Below are 15,408 nucleotides of genomic sequence, written 5' to 3'. Positions count from 1 at the left end.
CATTATTGTTGAAATACACAGTCCTGAAGAAGGGACGTTTCTTTTTTTGCTGAGTATATACAGTATGTATATACTGTATATAGTGAAAGAATAGAGAGATCATAAAGATTTGGGGCAACAAAGTGTCTCCCATATATTCTGATAGATGGCGACACTCATAGGAAGACTGGATACCATAAGTGATGTCACTGGAGGTCAATTCCTCAGTCATTCTTTCTGCAGAGGGAGATAGAGATGAGGCCTTAGATGACAGCGCCAACCCCTGGTTCAGAGGGTAATTACTATCAAATGAGCCATAGGTTTGTCTCACAGTCACACGGGTGTTACAAAAATATCTTCTTATATAATACACTACCATGGCTGTTCATTTGTCTGTCCAGGATTTTAAATCACCTGTAGCTCGCAAGACCTATTGAATTGAAATGTGGTACACATATACTACGTGACGTCTTCTATCCGCTTTCGGGGTGATGATTTTTATTACTCTTTTTATTTATATTTTATTTTATTGTAGAATCAACTCTCTGCAGCGTGCAGCAGGGCGGCCATGCGGCGCATGCGTATGGGTGCCATTCTCATTCCCTACCGCCTTCGCTAATCATTCTTGAGGCAGATTGAAGACTTAAGTGCCAGTTTAAGTGAAAAATTAAAGAAAATGTACTAAGTAATTGCATCACAAAAATTAAATCAGTTTTAACGCGAAAAGATGCCGACGAAAGAAGAGATGCAACATGTCGCTAGGGTGGAGAAAAGAAGAGCTGCTCATGAAGCAGCAAGCGCATCAACCTCTGAGCAAACGAATGCTAAACAGAGACAGAGAAAGAGGATGAAAACTAGGAATGCTCAAGTCAAGTGTATTCACTGCACATTATCGTGCACTCCGCCGTTACTGGTATATATATATTTACTGTTTATTTTTATATATAATTTTTTTTCTTTTACACAAAAAATAGCATGGTGGCAGTGGTGATGCAGTAGTTAACTAACAGGCTTCTGCTCAGTGATGTGCTGCCAATGAAAATAGTGACTTCCAGTTATCCCAGAGCTGTCTTACCAGCATCCATGGGCAAAGAAGTGCACTGGGGTCCCAGTTTTGATAGCAAAACAGAAACATACAGAGGCATCAGAAACATTGTGGGCCCTTATGCTCCTGGGGTCTCTGGCCAGTGCTCATACATTAAGATGGTTCTGAGTTACCCCTCTCTGTGTTGGCGCATATACTTTTTGTTGATAACTCGGTTTCTTGTATAGTTGTTGCTTCTTCTTTTCAGCTTTAACTTGATTGTTTAGGTTATTGCAGTCCAGCTCAAGTAACATGCTGTATATACAATATGTATAAAATATCCCTTGGGCCAATCCCAGCCAACACAGGGCGCAAGGCAGGAACCAGTCCCGGGCAGGGCGCCAACCCACCGCAGGACACACTCACCTATACACACACACACACACACAACGGGTTGGAAAATGAATGAATGGATGGATGGATATCCCTTGGGCTAAGTCATGTTATATGAAGTAGGTGAGAAAGGTTAACTACATATATAAAATGCTAAGGGTTGTGTCCTTCTGTCATGTGATTACTTGTGAACCATTGGAGCTAGAGCCTTTTTCTTGGTCTTAATTGAAAACTTATGAAGTAATACTAGCTGGTAAAGCAAAAAATGTGACTACTTTCAACCTCCATGATATTATCAGTGTTTATGTCTTCCTTACAGCCTCCTGCATAGGCAAACCGCTCGAGGAGGCAACATGACAGGAAGAAAAAGAAGAGCAGTGACATCTGCTGAGCAGATTACGCGATAGGAAGAAAAAGAATTACAGCTCCGGCATTTGCTGCATAGCATGCTGCTGGTACTTGTGAACTATTAGAGCTTGAACCTTCATGTTGGAAGGACCCGAGTTCCAATTATTTCTTAGTATATAACTATTGCCTGGCTGGCAACACCACATATACCTGCAATCAAGTCTTTGTGTATTTGTTCAAAATCCAGTCTTTGCTTTTGGCCAGTGCTTAATTAGGTTGGATACAATTTTACGTTTGAGCAGATCAGGATAATTCTATTTACGGATGAACCATATAACAAGTGTTGCATAATTTGGATACTAAATCATCACATCCTTTTTTCTTTGTCTTTTCCCTTACAGAAGATGTATGCAACTGCAATAGTTCAGGGAGCACAAACCAATGCAACGAGACGACGGGCCAGTGCGAGTGTCTCGAAGGATACGTTGGCCTGCACTGCACTGAATGCGAGGATGGCTTTTTCTCAAATGAGACGAGTGATATCTGCTGGCCATGCCTCTGCGATACCACAGGAGCACTGGGTCCCAGCTGTAACAGGTAAGACGCTGACTCCTTTTTAAAGCACGAATGAGCATTTCAGTGATTGGTTTGGTTATTTATCTATGAAATGTGTGTAACTGTACCACCGTCATGCCACCATTTTGGGGTAGAGGAATTTGTTCTCTTCACTTTTACTTAAATCCATTCAGTATAATAAACAAGACATTGGCAGAGCCTGACATAAGGAGATATCTGAGGGTACATGCAGGGTCTGCCAATTTTTTTACATTAGTCATAGATTATATATACAGTATATGTGGGTTTTATTTGTCTCATTTAATTTGATTAAATTAATATTTGGGAAAGCGTTATAGAGAGAGGGCTTAGGGAAGATATTACCAAAGGGAAATAATTATCATTAATTATTTGGTTTCATGCCAGGGAGAGGAACAAGTGATGCAGTCTTTGCGTTGAGACAGCTAATAGAGAAGCATTGAGAAAAACAGAAAAGATTGGCTATGATGTTTATTGATTTGGAGAAGGTTTATGACGAAGGACCATGTCTAGAGGTCTGGAGGTACATGAGTGAAAAAGGAGGACCGGAGAAGTATGTGAGGATTGTCCAGAATATGTATGAAGGAGTGAGGATTCGGTTAAAAGCAGTTTTGGGGTAACAGACAAGATCCCAGTTCAAGTAGATCTACACCCGGGATCTTGTTTAAATCCTCATCTCTTGATCTGGTTATGGATGTGTTGAATCGTAGGATAAAAGACCAGTACCCTGGCGCAGGCTTGTTGCTGATGACATTGTGTTGTGTAGCACCAGAAAAGAGGAAGTTGGAAGAATGCAGACGGGCTTTAGAAGATCCAGGGTTGAAGATTAACAGGAAGAGGGAAGAATATTTGAAGTTTAATGATGATTAAGATTCAGAAGTTAGACCTCAGGGAGAACTCTTGAAAAGAGTGGACACATTTAAATATGGTGGTAGCCCTAGGCACAAAACAAGATTCAGAGATAACCCACAGAGTGCAGGTTGGATGGAACAATTGGAAGAAGATATCAGGAATAGTGTGTGATTTGAAGATTCAAGGTAAGGGTTAAAGGTAAGGTGGCAGGACCACCATTGTTGTTATGGAGCTGAGACATGGGCAGTAAAGGGAATGCAGGAGAAGAAGTTGGATGCGGCACAAATGAGAGTTGAAATGGATGTGTGGAGCTGCAAGAAAGGACAGAATAAGAAACGAGACAACCAGAGGTACAACAAAAGTGGGAAAGAACAGGTTAGTAGGTTGAAGTGGTATGAAGTGACAATGAATATGTGGGTGAAAGGGGATGAGAATGGAGGGAGGCCAAAGTGGAGGTGGATGGATAAAATCAAGGAAGATCTGAAGGAAAAGGGCTTGACTGGTGAGCAGGTGCAAGACTGAGCTGTATGGAGAAGGTTGATCAGACACATCGATGGCACATAGAAGTGGGAAAAGAGGAAGAGGAATTTGATTAAATACATGTAGCAGGACATGCTGCAAAGATGCAAATGAAATGTCCTTTCAGTTTAATCAAAAATCTCCTGGAGTACCACATGTGTTTTTTTTTTTTATTTTTCACATCATATGAACATGACTTGTATGTTTCAGCACATGCTGTGATTGTGTTAGATTTGTTTAAAATATGTTTATTTCTTTATTTGCCAAATGATTTTATTGAAAACTACTTATAAATCTGAAGGGCATGAATGCAAATGTGAGAGAATCGTACAAATACCATATGTACTTTTTGAATATTCCAAAAAAGTTCTATCCAGTTTTTAAAAAAAAATGATAGGTGTACAGAATTAGAACAAATCGTATCCTAAATACTCAATGTGCGTGACGTCACATTCTTAAGAGCTATAATAAATTTAGGGCACAGAAACTACCATTTAAGGTGTAAAGGGTGGAAAGTTGGGCGGCACGGTGGCGCAGTGGGTAGCGCTGCTGCCTCGCAGTTAGGAGACCCGGGTTCGCTTCCCAGGTTCTCCCTGTGTGGAGTTTGCATGTTCTCCTCGTGTCTGCGTGGGTTTCCTCCGGGCGCTCCGGTTTCCTCCCACAGTCCAAAGACATGCAGGTTAGGTGGATTGGTGATTCTAAATTGGCCTTGGTGTGTGCTTGGTGTGTTTGTGTGTGTCCTGCGGTGAGTTGACACCCTGCCCAGGATTGGTTCCTGCCTTGTGCCCTGTGCTTGCTGGGATTGGCTCCAGCAGACCCCCGTGACCCTGTGTTCGGATTCAGCGGGTTGGAAAATGGATGGATGGGTGGAAAGTTAATGGCTGCCTAGATGTTGAAAAAGCATTTTAATTGTAATAGGAAAGCGACTGTATGCCATGACTCTGCAACCAGAGACTGAGACGGAGGTGTAATTATTATCAATTAATCGTACAAGTCAAGGCTGGTAAATATGCCATGATTATGAATTGTCTAACAGCACAGAGAGGCATCCATAAGGTTTTGAATTTAATGCAGACACTTCGTAGTAGGCAATGGAGACAGTGGAGGGCGTTTATCTCCAGATGTTATGTTTAAGTCTGGAAGTCAGACGTGCTGCTGGATGATGTGCATAAAGTTAAAACTCTGGGCAACGTCATGTCCAACCCATTTTCAATGCACAGGAGTATTGCTTTAATGTTTCAGTCTCTTGTTTATTTCTGTCTGTACATTGTCAACTGTGTGATTTAGAGACGATTCTTAACTGTTAGGTGGAATTAGTGGTGAAGGAAAAAAGAGTAGAAGTAGAATGTTGCTGGTGACCTGCTCCATTTAAGTAAGGTATAGCAGGTACCTTAGGGGCTGGTTCACGGGTGAGGGTTGTCATCGGGCAAGGGAATTGCTGACTCCAGAAGAAATGTTGGGCTGTCCAGTTTAATTCACAAAAGTCTTTGTAACAAAACCGGAGCATGTTGGCGTAACACAGCATTGATAAAACACGAAAATCAAAATAGCTTCTCGAGGCAAAGATTAAGTGGCTCTTTTTAGCAGGTGTGGACTTGGAGGAGCTCTGTCCTTCGTTCTGATCGATCCAAAATGTACCGGGCTTTATAAGACTTTGACTGGAAGGGACGGACTCACTTGCTTTCATTGGGCATCCTTTTGGTACTGTGGACGGAAAGAGAGGCGGCATTGTTAGTGTCGGTGCCCCCTCTCGCCCCAGAATCATGTTACATACTTTAGATGCACCCGGATTGTGATCCTCTGATGTTCAAGCATGACTGGGTAGACCGATGAGTCAATGCGGTTGCAGCAGTTTTGCAGAAGTTCAGACCATGGTGATAATTAGGAAGGATCTAAATCCTCTTTAATTCTACTGGTCAGAGAAAATCCCCAGCCTTTTCTTTTATTTGTTTACGCATTAATTGAAATGCGGCCCTTTGCATTGCTGAAAAGTGTTTTATCCTTTTTTTTTGTCTAGGGATAGGAGCATATCGGCCTGTTTGAGAGTCAGTTTTGTGTGAAGGCTGAAAACTCGGGGCATGTTATTATAGCGACTTGCAAAGTCTTAGATACTTTGGTAGGTCATTTATTATAGTTGAGTGTGAGCGAAACATACTATCAGGGGTCGATTCATGGGGTGCTTGAATTAGGAGCCCCTGGTCTTTGTACATTTTCTTTGTCTCTGTTCAGTAATACACTCTGTGTCGTGGCTAAGCAAAACTAGGACTTTTAGGTTATGTGCCTCGATGACCAATAAAGGAGGGATTGCCCCGGTTGCTACTAGGACAACTTTCTAGTGTGCCAAGTCAGGCTGGCACCTCACCCAGGCCCTGCTCCCATGTGCTTCTGGATTGTTACTTAGGCTGAACCTTAGGGAGCGCATAATTTATCACAGTCTACGCATTTGCTTCCTGGTGATGCTGCTTATTGCTGCCTGCCAGTTGTGAAACTGGGACTTTTGAATTGCTAATATTAGATGTTAATAAAGACGAATTTCTATCTTGACAAAGGGAGATCTCTCCCTGGTCTAGAGATGGGACATCTTAAAATGTAGCAGCAGGCTTCCATGTTTGAAGTCCAGTGCCGCCTGTGTTACAATCATGATCTCAATTCCTGTCTGTAGTGACTGTTGGCTGGAAGCTCTGTGTCTGGCTGGAAAATTTTGGGTCTGTATACTAGTCCCAACAATTTGATCTGTCATACTTTATCTGTGGAGCTGTATGTTATTATGATATAACACATGCTTGTTAGTGCAGTTCAAAATTTAGCTGTGATTGTGAGCTTATTAGCAGTGGCTGGCTGGATTTTCATCTCTTGTGTTCCATTAGTAAAATGTTTTTCTGTATGCCCGGTGACTGTGCCACGTGAAGGAATGTGTTATCTTGGCTCAAGATAACCAATTAGCTACCAAAATCCTTAGCCATCAGCCATGTTTGTCAGTAGCATGTCTCGTTCCATTATTGTGCACAATCTCTGTGTGATTTTCTCCGAGTACTATTGATTAGTTTTTCTAGTGCCGTCTGTCTTTTTATGCCATAAGTAAATAAGTTGCTTTTATACACTGCTCACAAAGATTAAAGAAACACATTAGATACATCAGATCTCAATATGAAGTTGGATATCTATACAAATAACGACAGGGCAATGTCTTAGGAACAAAAGGATGCCAAGTCTTTTAATGGAAATAAAAGTTTTCTGCCTACAGAGGGCTCAATTGTGTAGACACCCTAAAATCAGAGTGAAATGAAGATGTGGCAGGCTAGTCCATTTTTTCAAAAACTTAATTTCTGCTACTCAAAATGCTTTTCAGTATCTTGTGTGGCCCCACGAGCTTGTATGCATGCTTGACAACGTCGGGGCATGCTCCTAAAGAGACGACAGATGGTGTCTTGTGGCATTTCCTCCCAGATCTGTATGAGGGCATCCCTGAGCTGTTGTACAGTCTGAGGAGCAACCTGGCGGCGCCTAATGGACCGAAACATAATGTCCCACAGATGTTCTATTGGGTTTAAGTCAGGGGATCGTGAAGGCCATTCAATTGTTTCAATTCCTTCATCCTCCAGGTACTGCCTGCATACTCTTGCCACATGAGGCCGGGCATTGTCGTGCATTAGGAGGAAACCAGGACCTACTGCACCAGCGTAGGGTCTGACAATGGGTTCAAGGATTTCATCTCGATACCTTATGGCAGTCAGAGCACCATTTCCTACGCAGTAGATGTCTGTGCGTCCCTCCATGGATATGCCTCCCCAGACCATCACTGACCCACCACCAAACCTGTCATGTTGAACGACGTTGCAGGCAGCATATCGTTCTCCTTGTCTTCTCCAGACTCTTTCACGCCTATCACAGCTGCTCAGGGTGAACCTGCTCTCGTCTGTAAAAGTACAGGGCCAGTGGCGGACTTGCCAATTCTGGTGTTCTTGAGCAAATGCCAGTCGAGCTCCACGGTGCTGGGCAGTGAGCACAGGGCCCACTACAGGACGTCGGGCCCTCAGGCCATCTTCATGAAGTCTGTTCCTGATTGTTTGGGTAGAGACATTCACACCAGTGGCCCTCTGGAGGTCATTCTGTAGGGCACGAGCAGTGCTCAGCCTGTTCCGCCTTGCACAAAGGAGCAGGTATCGGTCCTGCTGATGGGTTGAGGACCTTGTCCAGCTCTCCGAGAATAACAGCCAGTCTCCTGAAATCTCCTCCATGTTCTGGAGATTGTGCTGGGAGACACATTAAACCTTCTTGCTGCAGCACATGTGGATGTGCCATCCTGGAGAAGTTGGACAACCTGTGCAACTTCTGTAGGGTTAAGGAATTGCCTCAAACTGCCAGTAGAGATAATTACTCAAGCCAAAACTAGCACGAGTGGAAAACCAGCCAAAAAAGATCAAGAGGGAGAAACTTGAAATGACCTCCACATGTAAAACCAGTCCTGTTTTGAGGGTTTTCTAATTGTTGCCACTTTAGTGCACCTGTCGTTAAGTCCATGAACACCAATACAGCTGAAAGTGATTAACAATGACCTCAGCTGCTTAACCAACCAGAAAATTATCAGACAGGTTTAACTGATTTCATGCCAGGCCCAATAAAAGAAGTGCTCCTTTAATTTTTGTGAGCAGTATATTTCAGCACAGCATTTCACAGTTTGCAAAAATCTCAGATACTCTAAACTAAAATATTCCCACAATGTTCTACGTTTAGCACACCTCAGTTTTGTTAAATATGTCTGACCTGCTTCAGGATATAAAGCATTCTGATATGTAGCTTAAATACTGTCCTCGTGTATCAATTTAAATGAAGAACTTATCTCAAAGTGAGTCTGTATTAGCTGTTGCAATTCAGCAATCGGGTTGAATTTCCAAATGCAAACTTGCAGTAAATTAATCTTACAATGGATGAGATTAGTTGTAACTTAGTCAAGCAATGATCATTCACAGCCCTGGCTATCTTCTCAAATTATGATTAAGTGTCTGAAATTGTAATGTGCTTCATTTAACATTTAATTAGACATTAGAAGTATGTAGAAATCTGTGATTTTTATAAATAATGAATTCTTTTTCATGAGTGTGTGCTGCAGTATATTGTTAGCTATGACTTGTCCTGGTCACTGGCAAAAGTAAATGGGCGCTCATTCTTATTCTTATTCTTATTCAAACCATGTGTCCATTTCCATAAACTAGGATTGTCATGCAGTGCTGCATAATGAATGAAGTTGTAGAGAACAACCAAAAATTTTTATTCATGGCAAGATTTTAGGTTTAAGTGAAGAGCGGGATGCATTAAATGGCAAGAGTGACAGAGAGAGGGGGGAGAGAAGTGACCTTTAAAAGCCCATAGACCCCTAAGGTTTGTGTTTCTGCAATGGAGCTTCATCATAATCTTCTGAGGTGACTTGACCTCTTACCATAATGTGCCACATCTTTCAGCAAGACTGTGTGGGGGTGTTTCCACAAAAAGACAGGACTATTTTAATTGGCTATTAAGTGCTATAAATGTATTTGCAGTGAATGGCGAGAGCACCAGTTCAGAGTAGCTGTGCAGATCAGCTTTCCAGATGACGAAAGAGAGGACCTTAATCCTTTCGTGTTTTTTTTTTTTTGTTTTTAATGAAAGCTAAGGAAAGGCACAGCAGCTGTTTTCAGAGCTTCAAAGCAGATGACTCGAGCTATTCAAGTAGAATTCAAGAGTTCAAGCAAACGGAGGAACTGCAAAAGTCAGGCTTGGTGTAATTCTAAAAGGAGTCGATAAATGGAGGCTGCTTGCATAAGCACACAAGAAGGTAACATAGTGGTCTGAGAAGATCCAGCTTCAAGTGGCACCAGTATAAAACAGTAATTCAGCATCTTAAACATTTTTTGAGCCAACGTAATTCATTTCTCAGGTCTAAGGAATTGGAGTCTGTCCTGAAAGCACTGGGTGCATTGATGGAAGACCTAACCCTGAACCTGACACCAGACCATGGCAAGGCAAACTTGCATTTACACTCTCCATTTACTTAGATTTCACCAATTCAGAATTGCCAGTAAACCTCAAGATGGAGTACTTGGGCAGCAAACCTATACAGATACAAGGGAGTAGGTATGAACTCCACACAGACAGTGAACAGACTTCTATATCCAGCGCCGCTTCGAGTGGCAGCCATTCCAGCAGCTCCGTGTATGACAAATTGGACTGGACTGCCAATACTGATGCTCTGTATAAGAAAGGTCAGAGCCGACTATACTTCCTTAGAAGGTTGGCGTCCTTCAACATCTGCAATAAAATGCTGCAGATGTTCTACCAGATGGTTGTGGCGAGCGCCCTCTTCTACGCGGTGGTGTGCTGGGGAGGCAGCATAAAGAAGAGGGACGCCTCACCCCTGGACAAACTGGTGAGGAAGGCAGGCTCTATTGTAGGAATGAAGTTGGACAGTTTAACATCTGTGGCAGAGCGACGGGCATTAAGCAAACTCCTGTCAATCATGGAGAATTCACTGCATCCACTGAACAGGATCATCTCCAGGTAGAGGAGTAGCTTCAGTGACAGACTTTTGTCACCGTCCTGCTCCACTGACAGACTGAGGAGATCGTTCCTCCCCTACATTATGCGACTCTTCAATTCCACCCAGGGGACTAAATGCTAACATTATTCAAAGTTATTGTCTTTTTTTACGTGCATTTTTATTACTTTTTAATTTAATATTGTTTTTTGTATCAGTATAATGCTGCTGGAGTATGTGAATTTCCCCTTGGGATTAATAAAGTATCTATCTATCTATCTATCTATCTATCTATCTATCTATCTATCTATCTATCTATCTATCTATCTATCTATCACAGCGCCAAGGAGCTGCCCCTGTAAATAGTACCCAAAACTGATTCAGTTTGTAAAACAACACATATTCCCCCAAAATATTAAAATCTATTTCTGGCGTGGGACTCAGTTCCAAATTTTAGTTAAAGTGAAAGTTAAATAGACAAATTTCTAGACTTTCATAAGGCATTATTAGCAAACATCGGCCATTTGTAAAGCGCAAGTGTCATTACACCGGGTACGTGCATATTGTACTTGACACACATTTTCAGTCCTGTCATCGTAGAGTTATGACATTTGATTCTGGCTCTTGGGAAAGTAGACACCTCATGCTTTACAAAGTTTCTCTTTTATAATGGAGGACCCTGTTCTTGGGTCCCAATCTGGGTGGTTTGTTGTGTGGTGGGTGCAGCACCAGTGTGCCATCTCCCAGCTCACCCTATCCCCTGTTCTGTCTGCTTTCTAGGAAAATGGTTTTTAAACTGGGCAGGCTGTGTCAGTCCTACATGGTGGAAGTTCTTAAAAAAGAAAAAAAAAAGGTTACACAATTGTCATTAAATTTCCTAATGTAGTTTTTAAATAAGCATAACTGAACATGTTCTGCATTTTTTGCATGAAAGTAGTTCTGTAAAACTGTAGATATGGATTAGTGCTGCTGGTGTGTTACATGAACAGCTGTCAGGTGCTACACAAGGAAAACCCAAATTTAAATATAAAAAGGGTGGGTGGCCTTAATGAGGACCGTTAGTTAAACACTGTCCGGGCCCGAGTCTCCAGGCTAGACTACATTTCAGTTGTACTGCTCTAAGTGCTCCTGCAGTTGCCCCCATACTGTATCTCGCTCAGTCGACCTACTGCTCCCTGTTCATCACCCGTGCCAATTCATGCCTGTGGGGTCCGGGTTAACAACGCCCTTTCGCCCCCTCTTTGAGCTGATCAATGCCAGATGGATTTTTGTGAAAGAAAGCATAGAAACAGGTGAGCCTCTTGCATTTTGCAACCCTGCTCAAGCAGTCTGAAAAGCGTCTCCCATAATCTTACAGGATTTTTAGTTTTGGTAAACTTGCTTGCTGTATCAACATTTTCAGAGCAGTTTTAGAAATTGGCAGACATTTGCAGGAGAACATACAGTAAGGAAGAAAGACGAATGTTAACAATTATTTATATCAACGTACACGTATCTGACAGTTCCTTTTAGTGTTATTAATATGAATTAACAGCGGAAAGCTTTGTTTCAGACAGAGTCGCCAATATTTGGCAATCTTTGTCCTTCCTTAAAAAAATAAATACAGGAATAGACCGAGGGTCAAAGCAGAGCTGTGCTGCCATTTACATTGACTTGGAACCATTTGTGAGTTATTTTTCTCCTTCTTTTGACCACAAGTTGTATTTAACTTCTTTTGATCTTTTTACTTTTTAAATGTAAAATATTTAAACTTTAGGCTGATTTTAATTGTTTTTACATGGAAAATAATCATTAAAAAAGCATTTGGCTCATGAAAGGAAAATTAAAAAACATAAGAGCCACACTAAAACCTCTATCAATAATTCCTTGTTAAAATTCTTAAATGTGATATTAGGGAGGGGAGATTAAAGAAATAGCAGTTTTAGTTTTTCATAACTAGCTGCCATACCTCCTGCCCTTCTGAACAGGTAGTCCACCTGAAGCTAAGCATATTTGGACCCGGCTAGTTTTTGGGTGGGAGACCATCTAAAAACAGCTTGGGATGGCATTGGTGAGGCCGTCAGTCGATGCTTACCTTGTGGTCTTTGTCTTAATCTCAATGTTCCCAGTGCAGTGATGGGGATACCATCATTAAGATGAGACGTAAAACCGAGGTTCTGACTCTCTGTGGCCGTAAAACATCCCTGGGCATTAATTTGTAAAGAGTGAAGGTGCTTTACGATGTCCTGGGCAAATTGTTCACCAAAGCCTGTTCATTCTGGACCCCTAATCATCCCCTGACCCTAACTGGCTAACCATTTCTCTGATCCCTTCACCACCTAATAACTAATGTGTGGTGAGCATACTGGCACAAAATGGCAGTCGTTGCATCATCCAGGTGAATCCTGCACATTGGTGGTGGATGAAGTGGTTTCCCTCTCTTTATGTAAAGCACTCCGAGTACTGAGAAAAGTGCTATATAAATATAATGTCTTCTTCTACTTCTACTTATAGTAAGTGTCCAGTACTTAACAATTTAAGATAGAAAAACATTTTTTAGTTCTTGGAGGTGGTATGCTAAGGTAAAAGATTGAGAACCCCCTAGCCTAGAGATATCAAATGACTTTTTTGCATCAATAGTCTGATGTAGTTTTCTTTTGAATAATAGGTCTACTATTATTCAAAATCATGCCATGTGAATAGTGTTAACAGAATCCAAGATCATGCCCAGCTTTGCAGCATTGGGTTAATATTAGTGGGCGACCAGGTAGTACAACCTCGGCCTAACAAAAATTAGGTCACATGTGACGAGATGTTAAAGGTCCATCTTTGTATGCCCAGTGGGGAGATGGTCAATCTTCCCATTGATTGGCACAGTACTGTTGTCAAGAGCTGTATTTTGAGTATTTGTGGCCTTTCTGTTACCTTAGACTAGTTCTACCATTCTCCTCTGACCTTTCTCATTAATAAGGCATTTTCATTCGCAGAACTGCCACTCGCTTAATCCCAGCAAGTCATCAGTTTCTTAGATGCTAAAACCACCACATCTGACACCTACTAGGTCATTCAGCCCAACAGAGCTCTCCAGTCCTGTCCGTTTTAATTCTTCCAAAATAACATAACGTCAAGTTTTAAAGGTCCCTAAAGTCCTGATGTCTACCAGACTACTTGAGACTGTGTTGGGTTCCCTACTGAAATAGCTACTACATAAATAATAATTAATTCTGGGATAATACTCATTTCTTGCATGTTGTCGAGTGTTCATGTATATCACAGATCCTTAATCCTTAATTACCAGTGATCCTGGGTGGTAATCTATTCCATATGGGGGAAGTCGTAGTCTATCTGCATAATGTATAGCAGCCAGATGTTTATCGTTGAACATCTGCAGTCTCGTGTCTGCCCTCATGCTGGATACATGTAAGGATATTTGAAATGCTGCTAAGATTATGGAAAAATGGCATCATCAGTATTTTTAAGCATGAAATGTGAGCTGTAATGTGTGAGTCTGTGTGTGTGTGTGAATATTTATATATATATATATACAGTATAATATATATATATATATATATATATATTATTCTGTTCTCTGCTTCAGATGTGGAAATGTGAGCCAAATGTGTACTGTGTGGATAGCAGCAAGATGTCCCTTTTATGTATTTCTGTTAAAAGGAAGTCCAGTTTCTTTAATCTGTATTTCCTTTCTGATTTGCTTTTGGTTAGTATTATCATGTTGAAGGTCAGCTTATGTATGTAGGCTGTGGACACATAAGAGGAAGTGTAACTGTTTTTGATGGCAACTTGAGTATTTTGTAAAGTGATGTTGGACAAGCTTTTAGATGGGGAGAAGTGGTCTTTAAGAGTAATGAGACTTAACTTGCTTTATTATATTTCTAAAATGTTTAAATTGAACTGCAGAGTGCATTGCTTCTTTATACCAAAGGAGGTCTGAGTGCAAATTCTGGTCCCAGGACTGTCCTTGTTGAGTTTGCACGTCATCCCCAGACCTGTGCGGGGTGTTGCTTCGAGTCCTTGGGTTTTCCTTCCACATCACAAAGACATGCAAGCTAGGTTAACTGGGGAATGCAGAGCATGGGTAGGTGTGTGTGAGAGTGGGCCCAGGGATGGGCAAGTTCCTCCCTTGCCTCCATTTTTGCTCAAATATTCTCCAACTCCCTGTGACCCTGAATTGGATTACAGCAGTGTGAGAGTATTATGTTATGAAACAGTACTTGAAACTGATTGATTGATGCATAAATGCTAACATTACTCAAAGTTATTGTCTGCTTTTACATGCATTTATATTACTATTTAATTTAATAATGTTTTTTTGTATCAGTATACTGCTGCTGGATTATGTGAATTTCCCCTTGGGATTAATAAAGTATCTATCTATCTAAATAAATTCTAACCACTGTGCCACAACGCCCACATTTAGAGGAGTGTTGTCGTCCTTCTCGAAGTTTCTCCCATCTCTACACAAGCTATTTGAAACTCTACCATAGTGACCATCAGGTTCCTGGTCAGCTCTCTTACCAAAGCTTTTCTCCCCCCGATTGCTCCGCTCTAGGAAGTCATGGTTGTTCTAAACTTCCGGGGGAACTATCAATAGTGCATAATTTTTTTCTGTACCCTTCCCCAAATCCGTGCCCCAACACAATCCTGTCTCTCTAGCCCTGCAGGCAGTTCATTTGACCTTATGGCTTGGTGTTTGCTCGATATAAATTGAACATTCTATGGACAGATATGTGCCATATTTCAAGTTGTTACTGCAAAAGGTCTGAATGTTTGTGTCAATGTGATATTTCAGGTTTTTATTTTTAATACGTTCCCAAAAATTCCTAAAATCCCTTCTTCACGTTGTCATTCAGGGGTGGGTTTTGAGACTTGTTTAATGAAGGGAAAAATGAATTCAAATGATTTAAGCATAAGACTGCAACAAAAAAGAATGTGTAAGAAGTTAAGGGGTCTGAATACTTTCTGAAGGCATTATATGTGTGTTGGGGGTCATACAGTTTACTGGTGCAAAAAGAAAATTTTCAAACGGTACGGTACCAGCATTTCAGTACTTTCAGCACTAGAAGTGAACGCTAGTTTTCTAGAAAACAGCCAAACACCTATCCCATCCCTCCCCCCAAAGCTTTGACTCACCCAAGGCTTGATGGCGGGACGCCACACCTTGTATAGTCGCAGTCATGACTTGACAGGG

General features: G+C 41.4%; 1 protein-coding gene across 1 annotated transcript in view; it reads left to right on the top strand.

The window, feature by feature from the left end:
• Positions 1-15,408, top strand: part of LOC120535123 (multiple epidermal growth factor-like domains protein 9) — a 434,998-nt gene that overhangs the window by 174,503 nt on the left and 245,087 nt on the right. The window contains exon 2 of the mRNA XM_039762720.1: positions 2,146-2,341. Coding sequence (XP_039618654.1) covers positions 2,146-2,341 — 196 coding nt within the window. The remainder of the gene's footprint in view (positions 1-2,145; positions 2,342-15,408) is intronic.

The sequence above is a fragment of the Polypterus senegalus genome, chromosome 9 (genome assembly GCF_016835505.1).
Source record: "Polypterus senegalus isolate Bchr_013 chromosome 9, ASM1683550v1, whole genome shotgun sequence".
Taxonomy (NCBI): Eukaryota; Metazoa; Chordata; class Cladistia; order Polypteriformes; family Polypteridae; genus Polypterus; species Polypterus senegalus.
This window is presented reverse-complemented; position numbering and strand designations above follow the sequence as displayed.